We start from the raw sequence: 17,288 nt of genomic DNA, 5'->3' as shown, positions 1-17,288 counted from the left end.
AGCTCTACTCCTCTTTTGACTGCATTTTTTTAAATATACTGTCATTGGGGAAATAAGCAAGATGTGCCCTTTGCGAAGTCCCACTGTTGCCGAATTCACTCCAAGGAAGTTAGCTTGCTGGGTAATATCACCACATTATTCCCATCAGCGTATTTCATGTCACTGCCTCACAAAAAGCATAGGGACCCTCTGTCTATTTTTAACCTTACCAAAAAAAGCCATAAAGAACTTACACTTCAAGGAAAACCAAACATGAGGAAGCAAGTTGCCAAAAAGCAAATGATGGGAACAGGGTAGCAAAAGTAATCTCTTGACTTCCCTTTGTATGTGTGTGCTCAAAGTTCCTGACTTTGGTAACAGAAAATAAACTTGTCTGGTTTTATGTGATCTTTTTGACATTGACAAAAGCAACTGCAGGAGAACTGCAGGGAGCTAAATCTACTCAGGCTCTTAACAGACCACCTCAATTTTATTTTTTTTTATTTTTTTTCCAAGTTTCGTTGTCCAGTTTTCCTCTTTTGATCCCTTGGTCACCCGTTGTGAATACAACGGGTTTGATCTGTCAGTGCCAATGAGCATTAAACCGTATTGTGTGAAGAAACCAATAGTTTGGTCTACAAAATGAATATTGTTGGTGATATTACAAGCAGAAAATAGGTATCACTAGGTTCCCAAAGTATTTTTCTTTCAACAGTTAAATAAGTTTAGCAAGTTTTATGTCACTTAGAAAGCAACACTATAATATCATTTCACTATAACATCATTTCCTTGACAGAGCAGAAAGGCATCCTATTGTCAAATAACTCATTATTGATAAAATTGGTGGTTTTTTAGAGTATTTTCTTCTCACAAGAATTAATCACTTCTTTAAATTTTTCATTACTACAACCCAGAAAGTGTACAAGAACAGATCTACTCTTCTAACCACAGAACGGCTTGGGTTGGAAGCAACCTTAAAGATAATCTGGTTTCACCCCCCCCGCCACAGGCAGGGACACTTTCCACTGGATCCAGTTGCTTAAAGCCTGACCCAACTTTGGCCATGAACACGTTCATGGACGAAGCATCTACTACCTCTGGATGATCTATTCCAATGTCTCACAAACTTTCACAGGAAAAAATTTATTTCTAGTATCTAATCTAAATCTCCCTTCTTTAAGCTTAAAACCCTCATCCTACCCCTGCGCTCCTCGATAAGCAGTCACTCCTCGGCATTCCTGTAGGCCCCAGTTTATCTAAAAATATACCTAATGTGCTTGAGAACCAAAGCAATAGGTACTTTCAGAACAAGGAAACAAAAGCAGAGAAACAAATAGGACACATGCCTGAAAGTAATTCATTCTATTGGATAAAGTAACAACGAAGCCTGGGTCATTGGGGATGGTTTTATCACAGAAAATGACATCCACACGATGATACAGGTCTCTGAAGTATTCCTTAGCTGTTGGTAGCTCAGTGCTGTCATTTTCTGGGTCATCCCTACGAGACGAAACAAATAATAACATCATTACATATCACATTGTTACAAATATGAACAGTCAGGGATTTTAAAAACACGTTCTATAGAAGTCAGTGACAGTCGAGAGATATAGATACAGAAATAAAATTTAGAAACCTTTTTAAAGAGCCAACACTTGTACACAGTGGAACTAAAGCAGTCAGGAGTGACCCACACCCCTGAGTATTTCAGTGCAGTGCAGTGCAAGGGCAGACACTCACGCTGTGCTCGCTCATTTGGTAATCTGGCAATACTCTGATTCCAGTCATTTCACAGTGACATTCTAGCAGTAGCCTTCCCTCCCTCCCACCCAGGCACATCACTGTGTGTCTGTATTAACACAGAGTATGTGGAAAGCTGTAGCACCGTTAACTGCTTTGCACAGAGGCCAGATGTATAACAGAGTTCCTTTAACCACAGAAGCAAGAAACAGTTGGCACAGACGCTGGTCTGGGTCACTACTGACTGGTACCCCTATCTTCTCAGCAGAGAAATAGCACCAGGGTACAAGCTGTGCACTTACCCAGGAGTCAGCAGCCAGCCAAAGGTGCATAACACCAACTGGGTCAACAGGGAATGCGAGCTCCAAGGCATGACATGAGAAATACATTCATCTCACATAATCTGGGGTAAGAGTGCTGAAGATAGACTAGCTGGCTTCCACCCACTGTCAGCCCATGGAGAGAAACAGAGCAACACAGTTGGGTGTGACCATCAGGAGTGAGAGCATAGAAATGCTGATTTATAGCCCTGATAAGCTTATGAAAGATCCCTTTAATGGATACAAGATGCAGGAGTTCTCCTGTTCCTTGGAGAAAACTCCAGCTGAAGCACCAGTACAGCTATGAGTCGCATATGCTCAGGCAAACTGGGAGCATCTCATCACTGTGGACCAATACAGAACTTACTGTGAGCATGAGTAAAAGGAAAAAAGGGAAAGCAGTTTATTTAGTTCTAGGCTGAAAGGAGCTCCAAGCCAAGAACCTCGTACAGAGCCCAAAATCTGAAATGCTGGTAGGCTCTTCAGTGTCCGAGTTACAGTGGCTCCAAGTAAAAAGCTGCAGAACTAGGACGCAATGCTGAACCACTCTCTTTGTTAATATTAAGACCTATTTTACGTTATGAGTTTTCTAAACTAGGATGAAACCTTCTTTTCCTTAAATGATGTGGCATGTGATAACTAAAACACTACCAGTATTTTTTCATTTCCCCTTTGAATAAACATATGAGAACTGCTGAGAATGTATCTACTGTTGGAAACTTTGCTTTTGTTAAAAATGCTAAGTTATAGAAAGTTCTGCTTCAAAGTGAACCAGGTGATTTAATTGCAGTGATAAGCTGGCCCCTTAAAATACATACTTCTGAAACACTATGATGTCACCATCCATGAGTTCATCAAGAGCTTTATCAAGAGATACATCATAGTCTTGAATCCTTTCCGTTAAATTGGGTTTAACTTCCTGCAACAAAAACCAAAAACTGTTGATCACAGTTCAAAAGATAAAATTATACAAAAAAAACAAAAGATAAAATTATACAACAGTATGCTACAATAGTGAAGAAGTCATCAGGTTAAGTAATTAGTATCTTCTTTCAAATGAAACAAATGTGTACATATTTATGTAAATTAAATGCAATCTTAGCTAAGGTCCGCAAATATCCAACTGTCATTGATAAAGCTGGCTGCTCATTTTTACCTTGTCTCACTCAATTAATTTTCAGCATTATCTTGTTAGCACTGAGAAGTTTCCAAAATTCAGATTTATCTTCTACTGATGCAGCCTCCAGCAAGCTGGGAGAATGCTGATTATGCTCACTGATATTAACAATGCAGAACTTTAGTACAGCAATTAACTCATCTTTAAAAACAGAACAAAAAAACCCACAACAAACCCAAAGCCATACTAAATACATGTATATTATAAAATACCTATACACATATTACATGTTTGTAGGTTGTTCTCTTGGGATAAAAGCATCTGTCTAAACAAACTGGAATCAAACTGCAACCCTGACTTGCACGAGTAGAAGTACCTGACAGTTCTGCTTTTCAGCATGGAAGCGTGTGCGCTCCCCTGGAACCACCAGAGAGAGCAGCGCAATCACTAATAAAAACCACAATTAAAAACCCCTGTTATTTGTTCTGACTATAGCAAGGACTTAGCCTTGGCAAGACGTGCACCTTCAGCACTCTAACTATAGCAATTTTGAAGATTTACTATTTCTGTATTTGGGTAGAAATCTGCTAGCAGACGAAGTATTTTGTTTGCCGACTTCTAACTTCAGGAAGGAAGGAGAAGATGCAATACTTGCTCAACTCTACTGCATAAGGGAGGAACTAAAATCCAATGGCCAATGATGTTAGCACCATTAACAACTCTCCCACTGCAACTCAGAGGATGTGCACAGAACTAGCAGAGCAAAGCTGCATAGAGATTTTTTTCGTTTTAAAGCCTCACACTTCTAGTAGTTTATTTTTAAATGTGTTTTGAAGATAACTGTCTGCTGATACTCTCCTGCAGTACTGTAGACTTCAAAGCTACAGGTTACAGAGTGCTTACAATCTATAAATTACTATTTTTAAGAGTAACCTCTTTTTAAGCAATAAAAACTTCTTTTTCTCTAGTTATAGCATGTAAAAACCAAAAATGTTACAAGTGTCTATCAAATCCAAACCTCATAGAGGATAAGGTTACTTTCTTGTGGAAATCCTGCTCTCTCACACATAACTGGAAGCAAGTCACCTGTTGGAAAAGAAAAGGAATGTGAAGTGTTGCACTTCAGCTGCTAGCAAGACTTCCTGCCAAAAGAAGAGAACTTATTTCTCTACCCTGGATAAACAGTTTTTAAATGCCTAAGAGTCTTCCAAGTTGAACCTTCCCTTACTGACATTCAACCCGGAGACAGACTTTAAGGTTTCCTTCCACTTCATCTGAACTACACCAACAAAAAAACGTGCAAGGCTATCAAAGATCAGAGAGAAGGAATAATGCTCCTCCTTCACTGAAGACAAAATTTACTGTCTTTTAAAAAAATTAAGACAGCCAAAATACAAAATCAGGAAGCATGTGGAAGTCAAAATGAGACATTCAAAATGACAAAATCCAAGTATTTTTACTCAGGAGATGCATACTGAAATCTTTCACTGGACACAATATGAAAACCAAGCTTCAAGCCAAATTCAGTCCGAGAGGCTAGTTTCAGGCTACCACAGCAAGAAGTTAAACCAGAGTTACTGTAAAAGCTACTGCAGAAGTACATTCCACAAAAAACTTGGAATAGAACAGAAAAAAAATAAACTGGGGAGCAGTACCAAATCACAAAATTCTAGAGCAAGTCTGAAACAGCTGTGGATGTTCAGGAACACTTGGCTAATACACCAAACCTCTAACAAAAAAATCTGACAGTCAACACTGCATAAAGGCAATGCTCTCAGCCCTGCATAAAGTTTCACCGATAACACAGGGAAATAAAAAAGCTATTAAGTGTTGGGAGAAATCAGAACTTCTTTCTGTGGGCTACCTTTGATTTCAGTGATAAAACAAATATTAAAATAAAAGACAAAAATACAAAAAAATCTTTTGTCTTTAAAAAAATTCAATTATAACAATGAAATCTAACTTTAGAACTCACGTATTTTACAGGATATAGGTGTGTAGATATGTCCACAATAATTCAAACTCCGAGTCTTCGGATCATACATCTTGAGAAACAACATTACATCATCTACAAATTAAGAAACAAGACTTGATTTTAATTAAGGCTTATTTGAGTAGTTTGGGGCAGGGAGGGCATCTCCTAGACACTTTTCTTTTATAAGTAACAAAGACGTGTCTTTAATTTATTAATTTGATTGATGCCCTGAAAATATTCTTAAATACTGAATTTTTGTAAGTTGACTTTTTATATAAGTTATTCTAAAACCATGCAAAATGTCTTAAACTTGAAGACAAAAGAGTTAAAAACTGCACTAGAAGAAGTAATTTCAGCACAGTAGTTTGACTGGTACATCAATATCACCACTGAAACACAGAGCACACAATGATTTCTGAGGTTTACCCAAAATGAAGTATTTGGTATTTACTTAAATTTTAGCATATATGCTTACGATCTTTATCAAACTTGGGTAATGTTGCTCCAGTAGCAGCCATCTCTGGATCTACTGTTTCCAAAAATATTGTCCATGGATTTTCATTGTCACTGAGCTCAATCATCTACGTAGAAAGACATGGAAGAAAAGAAAAAGTCTCTGAAGAACATAATATAATCAGATATCTGCATTTTCATCAGACGCGAGAACTTTATGACATTCTGTGAGTGGGAGAACTATTTTTCAGATGCAATAACGACAGGAAGTTGATGAAGTTTAAGGGAAAATGACAGATATAACAACACCTAAAAAGTTCTCATGAAACACAAATTACAGGTTTTATTTAACATGGACCTATTTTCTTATTAATTTAAAAAAATATACCTTTATTATAACAAGAAAACTACTTCACTTCACAAATGACAGGACAGTGAAACCAATCACTGTTTTGTGCGGTATTTAGACACAATGTTTTACATTTTAAGCAATGCATTTCATTAAATTCAGAGGTTTTGCCCAAGTAATGGAGGACTCGGACATTTCTGTTTGAAAACTAACATAAAAATCACAATTGTGCTTTTTTCATTGAAGAAAAATCATGCATGACACTCCTCTCTCCTGTACAAACCAATCCACTAAATCTCAAGTCTTCACACGTATCAAAACTTAACAAATATGGGTTAAATTAAAACCGTGAAAAATCTCACGTCCCAAACTTACAGATTCTTAAAGAGAACTAAAAATCATAGCTGATGCACAGAGATAATGTCCTCTTATCAATGAATATTTACCGTTTTATTGCCATCTGCTTCATTATCTAACATGGCAGGTCTTTTTGTTCCGTTACTTCTAGCTTGCATTGGCCATAATCTGATTTGATCCTGGGGAAACCCCTGAAATAAAATAAAAATTGTGATAGGAAACAAAAAAGGCTAAGATACTTCTATTAAACCCAACCAGATTTTCTGTATTTAAAAGTCTAAATTACGACTGCTGCCAATATGCGGAGAAGATAAAAACTATGAAGCAACCATAACGTAATAAGTTAAATACATAAAGATATTAGGCTATAGAAAACTTACCATCGTTTGAGAGAGATTTTGAACAAATTCTGTAAGCGTGGAGTTTTTCAATACTTTGAAAACAGTGTATTTCACTTTTTCTTCATCATACATATCATTGCCTTGGTGACCACAGAACTGATCCTCTGCCACTATCTGAAAAATTACATGTAAAGGTTACTATTCATACTAACTCATCTGCACTACGTAATACCTTCTCATGATGCTTTACTGCACCATGTCACTGGCTCTCAGTATACTGGTGCACTGCTAACAGTGTTCTCATGAAGAAAATTTTGAAAGCATACTGATTAAATTAAAAAATTGTGATTAATAGTTAAATCAGTGTAAGTAACTAAAATACACGAATTCTTACAAATCCCAAACAATTAAAAAGCAGTTGTGCTTAGATCCCAATCTTGGAAACATGTGCTCTGACAATCTTGGCACTTAAAAAAAGGCTACATACTTATTTTGCTGCTGTACCACAAGGAGGCTGGCCTAAAATGTTTCCGCTATCTCCCACTCCTCTGGTACATACTTTGTTAACAGAAACAAATGGTGCAACGCTGCCAGTCTCTCCACTGAAAACAGCTCTAGTGTAAATGCAGTGTAAAGCAAGCAGAAAATCACCGGTATCTCTACTTATGATCACCAGAAAGAAGATGCAAGGAAATATGGAGGCAAGTAGAAAATGGGTTCTATTTTCTTCTGCCAGATGGGCTCTGGAAAGAGCCATAAACAGGGTTCCTTAAGGCAATTCATGACAATCTAGTCCATCTGGCTTTTCCAAAAAGATAATTGCAAATATAAGCACTCTCTCCTTCTGCTTCTACTTGATGAGCTCAGTTTGGCAGTGGTCCAGGCTTACAGCCTATGGCTAGATACATTCTAATTTTAGAAAACAGTTCCTGACAGAGAGAAAAGTGTAGTGGCAGGGCAGCCATTTAAAATAACTTGGTTCTTTCCCTTTCACCTGAACTTACTATTTATTCTTGCAAGCACTTAACTTCTAGAGAAAACAGAAGTCTAACATCCAGTACCGTTTGTTTCATTAGGTTTTGCTGCATGTGTGAAAGTACTTACAAGCATTAAAATTTTAATTTCACTTCAAACGCTACTTCCAAACACGAATTCAAAAAACAGAAAAAGCAAGGTTTGTCTCGGGTGACTCAACATTCTGAATTTTAATGATAAGGTAGTAGCAGCTTGATCTGTTTCAAAAGCTGACCTGCACTTGCATATAGAGGTGAGCTTCCTGTCTCTCCTTCCTCTTTTGAGCTTCTATCCTTTTCTCTTCTTGTAGCCTTTCTACAAGTTGTTGAGGAATATCATGGTCCGTGACAGGCTGTAAAACTTCACCTACAAAGCAGATTTTGTGATGTCATTTCAAGATTTACATCAAACGATCTTCTTCATACACACCTGACTTTGCTCTGATTTGAAGTCAAAACAAGCTTTTTTTAATCTTTTAATTAAAACCACGGTTTGATATCATCATGTTTTGGCAAGAGGCATTTTCTATCCCAAGCCAAAATGCACTACTTGCATGAAAAATGCACCAGACTGCGAATTAAATATCTATTTTCAGGGTTTAAAAAAAATATTTACCACCACTCAATTTGTTTAGTATATATATATATCTACACATTTATAATCAACTGGACCTTGTTTCCATCACTCAAGTTAGTTCACTAATTTTTCCATCTTATGAAACAATCAAGGCTGAGGCATTCTGCAGTCTTGCCTGACTGTACTGAGACAAGCGACACTAGATTAGCACATACTTTCCAAAAGTGAGAGAAAGGCTTGTTGATCCCAAAGAATCTACAGGTCTCAAATATAATTAGCAAAGTCCCTTTATATAAGATGACTGTCAACAATTCTGAAGTAAAACATAGCTGTAAATCCCTGTATGTAAATCTAATGTGGAACACAAGCAGACTATACATACTTAATTTGGATTCCCTGATGTAAACCAACATGTACGCATTCGTACAGTGTCGTACAGATAAGTCATCGTCATGACCCCCGTAGTTGTGTTCAATCGCTTCTTCCTTTGTACATCTCGATACAACATCGTCGTCAAATTTACACCACTAGAAAGAAAATTTTACATAAATAAATTCTACACACAAAAACATGTTCTTGAATGATAAATTAATCCTATTTCTGGCACGTCTTTCAGTTCTTTGAAGTAGCTAAAATTGTTCTTCCAGAAGCATGAATTTTTAAAAAAACCATCTTGTTCAGTATAATTTCTGCTATCTGCTATTTGCGCTCAGCATAAGGCCATAAATACCAAACCTTTACTGAAATATTTGAACATTTCACATAGAATATCAAAAGCTCAATAATTACTCAAAGAACTTTTTAAGACTGTTATTCAAATATCTAGTATTTCTACGTGAATTTCAGAAAACTGACTTATTTGTTCCAAATTTAAATAAAAAGCAGTGATGCACAAGACAGCTAGTAATCATTTGTACTTCTGAAGTAATTTACTGCAAATTTTAAATTAAAACAATAAAATCAATTTTTCACAGCAAAATCTGACTTCTTTTACTGTGAACAGTCACGTATACACAAACCCAATCACCTCAAAGGAAGGGGCACCTGACCAATCCAACCCATTCAAGTCACCTAACATGTAACAGTGGGACATGCAAGGATATTGAACTTCTGACTCACTGAAATATTTGAAACATTCATGTTTGATTCAGTATGAAAAAATGCTGGATAAAATGTGATTGCAGTAGAAATTCATGACATACACACACAACTAAAGGGATTGCCTTAGTTCAAAGTCTTGCCAGAAGCCAATAGCAAAGATGAAGCTGCTCCTTATAAGAGAGCAAGTGATTCTTTAATACCTCTAAGTGCAGGCTCCTCCCTAAAGAGCAATAACTAGACACGAGGGCAAAGTAGGTTTCCCAAATACATTAGAATAGGCGTCAAATGGAAAAGCGTCAAGCTAAGAACTACACGGGGAAGTCAAATCCCTGTGTGACAGAGTGAGTGTGCCAGCACGCTCTTCTGTTAGTGAACAAAAACTCCAAAGATCTGCTAATTATGGGAACTGCCAGTATATGTTTGCAAAACACAAATACATTTAAGTGCTTTTCAATACTCACTTTACCATCCCCCTTTGGATTTAGGTAAACAACATAATGTCCACCGTGGTTATCTCCACTGTGTACTAGAACTGCATGAAGAATGTAATTGGCAGGATCTTTAGGATCTGTTTTTTGCAAAAATTCATCTAGTGGCAACTGTTCAGGAAACTCAAACCTAGTTTTGAAAAGAATTAAGACAGCTATATTTGTAGTTAAGACAGACACATACTACTATTCAGAACATCAGTACTTATTCCCAAAGCAAGTTACAAAAATTGAACAAGTTATTGTTACAACACCAGGATATATAGCATACAGTGCCAGATTTTATACTGTTTTAATTTGGAATAAAAATAATCTTCAGAAGCACCCAAGGAAAACATGTACCCGGTAACAAGGGTAAGAGCACTTTATTGAAATAATGCTGCTTCAGATTCACTTATTTTCTAGTACACAAATACAGCTTTTCTAGCCCAGGTACTACAGGACTGTAACATTATTCTGAAGTGTCTTTCAGCTGCTGCAGTCTTACCTTCTAGGTGAGACTGATATTGCTGCAAATACAGATTTAGTTTACAACCAATAACGTATCTCCTGGAGAAATTATCAGCCTCTGCTTACAGTGAGCAGGCATGGAAATCAATGGAGGGAAAACAGAGGACTACTTAAACATCTTATTCACTCTTGTGGCAGCTTATCAGAATGTACCAGTTTTCCACACATGACACACAACATGTTGTACAAAGCACCAAAAGGCACATTCAGTTGTTTCATATAACTACTAAGGATTATTTAAGTATTCATTTGTCACAAAGAACCTTAATACTCAACCAGCGCACATTTTGGGTATCTCTTAACGTATCAGGGCACACACCCTTCCTCTTGAAGTTGATTAAAAACCAAGATCTTAGCAAATTATTTTTGATAGAACACATTAACAGGTCCAAAATCTACAATGAAAAAACAACTTACCTATCATTTATCTTGATGTTTTGGTCTGTCTGAGGATCATACATAAATCTCATGAGTTGTAGGTGTAATACTGGTGGCAATGTTAGGAACTTCACACCTTTCTCTGCTTCCTAGACATTTTAAAGGAAACGTAAAGTTGAAATGTCAAGATTTTTGGCAACGCAAATTACTTGTTTGTTGTGGACACTCTTCCTATGGACTTGTATTTTATAGGCTTGACAACATAACACGCACCAAAGAATCTCCACCCCAGTTCTAAACATTAACTGTCTCAACACTGCACCAGCCTTCCCGTGAGATATTCCAATAACACTCGACAAGAACTCAGTTCATTTAAACCTAGGCCATTCTCACAAGCACATGTGAACACTTCTCTGTGTTAAGAGCAAGTTACCTGTCTAAGTAAAACAGAAAACGGAAAACCACATCTCATTTTTTATTTGATTGTATTCTGCCAACAAATATTTGGCAACAACGCTGCACCTTCCCAAGAGCAGCTGAAGAATGTACAGAACTTTACTCACAAAAACTGGTATATGGAAGCTGCAAAAATAAGCTTCAATAAAACAAGGGTAATTAAAAAAAGTCTTCAGATTCCTACAGTAGGTACTACAAAGTTCACTTGAAAAGCTCAGAAACGTGCATGCACAAATGTTTAACGCTCCTCAGGTTCATTTGGCATTCTTGTTTGGTGAAACAAAAATGACTTCTTTAAAGTCAGTTTTAGAGTTTTTTTACTAGACACATAGATGAACAGACTACTTTTAGAGGAAGAACCTCTTGGCCTTGAAATCAGTAGGGATGTTTACCATTCTAGTCACTAAAACACTTAGAAGTATAAAAGCAAAACTAATTAAACTTTCAAAATCCAAGCTCCATTTCAAGAAACCTAACAGCAATTAAAAGGAGTTATGCAAAAACTTGTCTAAAACAAAAGAACATTAAAAGGCAGTTGATACAATTCAGAATGGGTTTTGCAACATTGTCTCACTATTACAGATTGTTAAGTTATTTTATCAAGGGTAGAGAAATAAATTTTAAAACCAAATTAAGAAGAATAAAAATACCTGCAAGCCATGTTCTCCTGCATCGTACTTGTTATCACCATCCAACTGTTCCACTGCAACGTAGTCAATGAAAGACTCAAAAACTATATGAAAAAAAGATTGGGGAATTGCAGGGAAGGAGGAAGAAAAATACAAGTTTACACTATCCTGGGGGCTTAACAATGCATTAATCAAATACAATATTAAGACATGAGAGCCTTCTGTTTGAACATTTGTCCTTATTTTAAAAAAAAGTTTTATATTGCTTAAGATATGTCCAGAAATGCATCATATTGTAGAGATGTATATAGGAATATCGAAAGATTTTTAAATTTCCTAGTTCCAACCGTCCGCCAAACCTCCCCTTCTCACTTTCCAACTGTTAAGTATCAAGCTAGCTGATTCTGTTTCTTGGACTCTTACATGTCCTTAAATGTCCCTTTCCATGTCTTGTATGGTAAAGTGATAACAGGGGCCCACTGTTACGTTGCTCCAACTAGTTCATTCTTCTTATTTGATTCTTACTATGGTCAGGTCTAAATGAGAATCTGTTTCCTATACGTTCACCTTCATATATAAAGTATAACCTACCATGACAACATTACTGTTACCATCACGACATGGCATGTATTTTTATAACACCAAAAAAACTCCTAGAATTCATAGTTTTATGAAAAGATATCAGGGAGGAAAGACCAGAGATGGGAAATGGGAGAAGGGAAAAAAGGTAACGTAATCTTTTTTTTTCTTTTCAGCAGAAAGTGTTTTCAATGAGGAGTCAAAGACTTTCCTTTGAAATTAAAGCAAGGATATTTCAAAGTGCAGAGCACAAACCAACCCATTTGAAATCAACAGGCACTAAAGGTGTCCAACACGAAGTATTTGACTGGTACATACCACAATGTATCACTTACTATTTTTCTTTCCCTTTATACTTAGCTGGATGTCATAATAATCTTCTATTCGTTCAGATCGATAGTCTACATGTTTGCATTGGATATAAGACTGTAAACAAAGAAGAAACCCCACAGAATTACAAATGTATACAAGCAACAGTTAATTTAAACAAATAAATTTCAAAAGAGATTAAATACATACCACCATCTTCCCCCTGAACAATTTAGGAATAGTGCCTTCTACACATGTGCCTTTCATTTTGTTTTCCACATTATCGAGCAGCTGAAAGAGAAATTAGTTTTTACATAGGATTAACTTGCAGGTTTTGAATTTATTCATCACACACAGGTGACTACTTCATTGATTAATCTCTAAATAACTTATATAAAAATGAAATGTTAGTCTATTTGTACCAGCATCTCCTTTTTAGTACTTTAAATCCTCTTCCCTTAAAGAACTGCAATGACGTCTAAGCAACGTTGCTTTGAATTTGGAAAAGGTCAGAAGCGTAACAATGCATTTACATGTTCAAAACTGCATTTCTCTCCATGGCTGTACAAGGATCACTAACACAGGTTCCACTTATTTTCAGCCTTCCCTATCCTTTACAAATGACTCGCCTACAAAAGGCCACGATCAATTCCATCCTTAAAGGGAGAAATAAAATAAGGCAAAAACTCTATGTCTTAGAGGTCTAATTTAAATTAATCAGTGCAACTACTAGGAGTGTTACTATATATTCTAAATACACAAAATCAAGCAAGAACATTATGCACCACAGGTCAGTAAGAAATAGTAAAAACTTACCACTCGACATAATTCCTGGACGTCATGTTGCATGAAGCTGTCTAAAGTCTCCCACCTTTGTAAGGCAAATTAATATAAAATTACTATATTATGAAGAAAACATACAGCTCAAAAGATATTTTTTGTGGTATCTTTACAGGTCAAGAATTTAATAGATAGCAAGATGTAAAGGCTCTGAGATTTAGTCCTAGCTGATGCTCAGGATTTTTTTGTTCTGTAGCATTCAATTGGCGGGAAGAAGGAACAGTGAACGTGGGGGACATTTTGGCAGCCATTCTGTATCCACCTGCCTTTTCTCTGCGGATCTTGGGAGAGGGACTGGGAAGTCACCTGGATCCAACTAAAGAGGCCAGGGCCAGGCTGTTGAATTCTTCCAGTCTACAAACCCTTGTCTCAATTCACATCAAAAAAACTCCTAAGAAAAAGCCTGGGAGCAATTCATTGCTGTCAAAATAGTTCCTACAGCATGCTTCTAGCTGCCTGCTTCTGAGGGCCCTTCAGGTGCAGTCAAGTAGCATTCAGAGATTATTTCAGTGCATAAAAGGAAGTAAATGGATTTATAGGAAATACTGGCTCCTTTGTGCTCATCTAAACAGTTAATCCTGGACTCACAGTGACTCCAAGGATCCACTCTCCATGTGCAAACACACCCATGTGAAAGCAACATCTCGAAACGCCTCCTAGACAAGGCGGCACACTCTGAAAGGTTCAGCACTGCCGCTTTAAACAAAAAGGAAGCAAAATGCACTTTTAGTTTCAGAAAGAATTATTTTCTTCTATGAACTCAAACTCAAAGATGCTTTTTAAATTTTAATCCCCTGACATCTGTTCGCAACAGTCATCACTCCCAACCATATGAAATAAGCTCTATTTACTGCAGGCTTTAGCTTCAGCACGAGGTTCAGCCCTGCCCTTGGGAAGCAACAAGCCCAGGGCTGATGAGGAGCAATACACTAGCTTTATCTTCCTCTCACATGCTCTTTGCTTGAGACTCACTGCCACTGTCAGACAGCAGCATACTACTCCTAAAACTGTGCCAAAACACCTGGGGGGCATGTCCAAACTTAAACAAGCTGAATCAAGTGATCCGCTGGATAATTAAGAATGGAAAATAACCTCCTGACCCCCTAGGCTTTAAACACTAGCTGCTTAAAGGACAAAAATCAACAAAAAAGGTTACATTCTAATATTAGGTAAAAAAGAGCTCCTTCAGGCAACGGTATCACTTTCTACTGAAATAAGCCAAATTCAGAAACTCACAATACCCAGAAAAACATTAGGCTCTACACAGCATGCAGGTAGGTCTCACAGATCAGACACCCCTCTCCAATATAACGGAGAGAAAAGACCAAATCTTCACACATTCAAAAATTCCTTCCTAAGAATGAAAGCAGGCATGAATACATGTTTAAAACCTTGCTTTCAGATACAAAATTAAGCATCTGAAACACCCTGGGGTAAGGTCTCTCTATGCTACTAAAGATGACGTAACTGCGATCTTAACTCAAGATGAAATATTTACAATATCAGCAAGTCTTTCCAGGGTAACAGCCCAGTAGGATCACTGATAAACTAAATACATGGTGTGCTGGTAGGAAGAGTGTATAAGCAGATAAGCACACAACACTGAGGTTCCCAATTTCATTTTAAAATTCCCCAAAAAGGTGAAAAGGAAAGGTTAAAGGTGCAAAGTTACAGAGTCTCAATGAGAGAGAGCACTACTATAGGGCTTAGCAGAAGATGCGGGATGGACATTAGGACAGCTACGTGAACGAGATGATACAAACTTTATAACATCTATTTAAATAAAAATTGCTTGTCAATATTACTACTAAAGACTATTTCACAAACACTATGCCAAAAGATAAAGTAAAACACAATCCTTTACAACAGTTTTGATAAAAACCTTCTCCATGCTTACACGACACATGAAGAGGCGGCTTGTCAAGGTTATGCTAATCTTAATCATCTGTCCTAACCTGTGCTCAACTGAAACATCAAGCTCATTAGGAAAAAAAATATTGACACCTTCAATGAGCTATATTATATAATTCTGTGTCTAAGCCCCTCCAGATTTAAAATTACATCCTGTTACACCAGACTGGAAAAAATAGTGGGCAGTGAACTGGATATGGGCAAAGATACAGCCAAAACAAAAAATAAACCCAAGGCTCTTTGTAGATATTTTATGGAAGAAAAGAGGGTGCTACGATGAAGAAAACCGAAAGCATTCACAGCATTCTGCTTTGGAAACCTCACAGCATTCTGCTTCGGAAATCTCACAGCATTCTGCTTCGGAAACAGTCAGCCTCTGGCCTGAACAGGCACACACTCTCCTGGGTGGAAAACTGGTTGGCTGGCCGGGCCCAGAGAGTGGTGGGAAATGGAGTTAAATCCAGCTGGAGGCCAGTGACAAGTGGGGTTCTCCAGGGCTCAGTGCTGGGTCCAGCCCTGTTCAATGTCTTTATCAATGACCTGGATGAAAGCATTGAGTGCACCCTTAGCAAGCTTGCAGACAACACTAAGCTGAGTGGAAGTGTCAATCTGCTGGAGGGTAGGGAGGCTCTGCAAAGAGATCTGAACAGGCTGGACCGCTGGGCAGAGTCCAATGGCATGAGGTTTAACAAGGCCAAATGCCGGGTCCTGCACTTGGGGCACAACAACCCTATGCAGTGCTACAGACTAGGAGAAGACTGTCTAGAAAGCTGCCTGGAGGAGAGGGACCTGGGGGTGTTGGTTGACAGTGACTGAATATGAGCCAGCAGTGGCCCAGGTGGCCAAGAAGGCCAATGGAATCTTGGTTTGTATCAGAAACGGCGCGACCAGCAGGTCCAGGGAGGTTATTCTCCCTCTGGACTCGGCACTGGTGAGACCGCTCCTCGAATCCTGTGTTCAGTTCTGGGCCCCTCACCACAAGAAGGATGTTGAGGCTCTGGAGCGAGTCCAGAGAAGACCAACAAAGCTGGTGAAGGGGCTGGAGACAAGGCCTTATGAGGAACGGATGAGAGAGCTGGCGTGTTTAGCCTGGAGAAGAGGAGGCTGAGGGGAGACCTCATTGCTCTCTATAACTACCTGAAAGGAGGTTGTGGAGAGGAGGGAGCTGGCCTCTTCTCCCAAGTGACAGGGGACAGGACGAGAGGGAATGGCCTCAAGCTCTGCCAGGGGAGGTTTAGGCTGGACATTAGGAAAAAATTTTTCACAGAAAGGGTCACTGGGCACTGGCAGAGGCTGCCCAGGGAGGTGGTTGAGTCACCTTCCCTGGAGGTGTTTAAAGCACGGGTGGATGAGGTGCTAAGGGGCATGGTTTAGTGTTTGATAGGAATGGCTGGACTCGATGGTCCAGTGGGTCTCTTCCAACCTGGTTATTCTATGATTATTTTGTGTGCGCTCCAACACACACAACAGAAACCTGTCTTAAGCTTTCAATCACAAAACAAAATACAGCATTAAATGCTTCTAAATTGTGCACAGGCAAAGATACATGGAATTATGCTAATGTCATAAGAAAATGTTACAACAGCCATCAATGCAAAACTTAACAATACGGAAATGCAAAATACTGCTATTTCTCTGAATTTAAAACAGATTTACATTTTAAAAAGACATTAACAATACATAAACTGCCATGTTTCAACAACGTATCTTGCCTCGAATTTTACTTAAGTCATATGCATCACAGTTTTCAGGTAACAGGTAAATTATAAACCCGCTACTAACAGCTATGTTTGTGTACCACTCACCTCCCTGAAAAATCTGACTTTTGGATCAGCTGTTTTTAGTATCAGCTGTGCATAAAAACCT

The 17,288-nt window shown here is 38.0% G+C and overlaps 1 protein-coding gene across 1 annotated transcript in view; it reads right to left on the bottom strand.

Moving 5' to 3' along the window:
* Positions 1-17,288, bottom strand: part of USP7 (ubiquitin specific peptidase 7) — a 68,545-nt gene that overhangs the window by 9,558 nt on the left and 41,699 nt on the right. The window contains exons 8-22 of the mRNA XM_069870535.1: positions 13,488-13,542; positions 12,882-12,962; positions 12,698-12,788; positions 11,805-11,887; positions 10,738-10,847; positions 9,784-9,940; positions 8,604-8,748; positions 7,881-8,011; positions 6,671-6,805; positions 6,380-6,481; positions 5,607-5,712; positions 5,132-5,224; positions 4,175-4,242; positions 2,858-2,958; positions 1,326-1,479 (exon numbers count right to left, since the gene is read on the bottom strand). Coding sequence (XP_069726636.1) covers positions 1,326-1,479; positions 2,858-2,958; positions 4,175-4,242; positions 5,132-5,224; positions 5,607-5,712; positions 6,380-6,481; positions 6,671-6,805; positions 7,881-8,011; positions 8,604-8,748; positions 9,784-9,940; positions 10,738-10,847; positions 11,805-11,887; positions 12,698-12,788; positions 12,882-12,962; positions 13,488-13,542 — 1,612 coding nt within the window. The remainder of the gene's footprint in view (positions 1-1,325; positions 1,480-2,857; positions 2,959-4,174; positions 4,243-5,131; positions 5,225-5,606; positions 5,713-6,379; positions 6,482-6,670; positions 6,806-7,880; positions 8,012-8,603; positions 8,749-9,783; positions 9,941-10,737; positions 10,848-11,804; positions 11,888-12,697; positions 12,789-12,881; positions 12,963-13,487; positions 13,543-17,288) is intronic.

The sequence above is a fragment of the Phaenicophaeus curvirostris genome, chromosome 16 (assembly GCF_032191515.1).
Source record: "Phaenicophaeus curvirostris isolate KB17595 chromosome 16, BPBGC_Pcur_1.0, whole genome shotgun sequence".
NCBI classification, from domain to species: Eukaryota; Metazoa; Chordata; class Aves; order Cuculiformes; family Cuculidae; genus Phaenicophaeus; species Phaenicophaeus curvirostris.
Note: the sequence above shows the minus strand (reverse complement) of the source record. Positions and strands in the feature narration are given on the sequence as shown.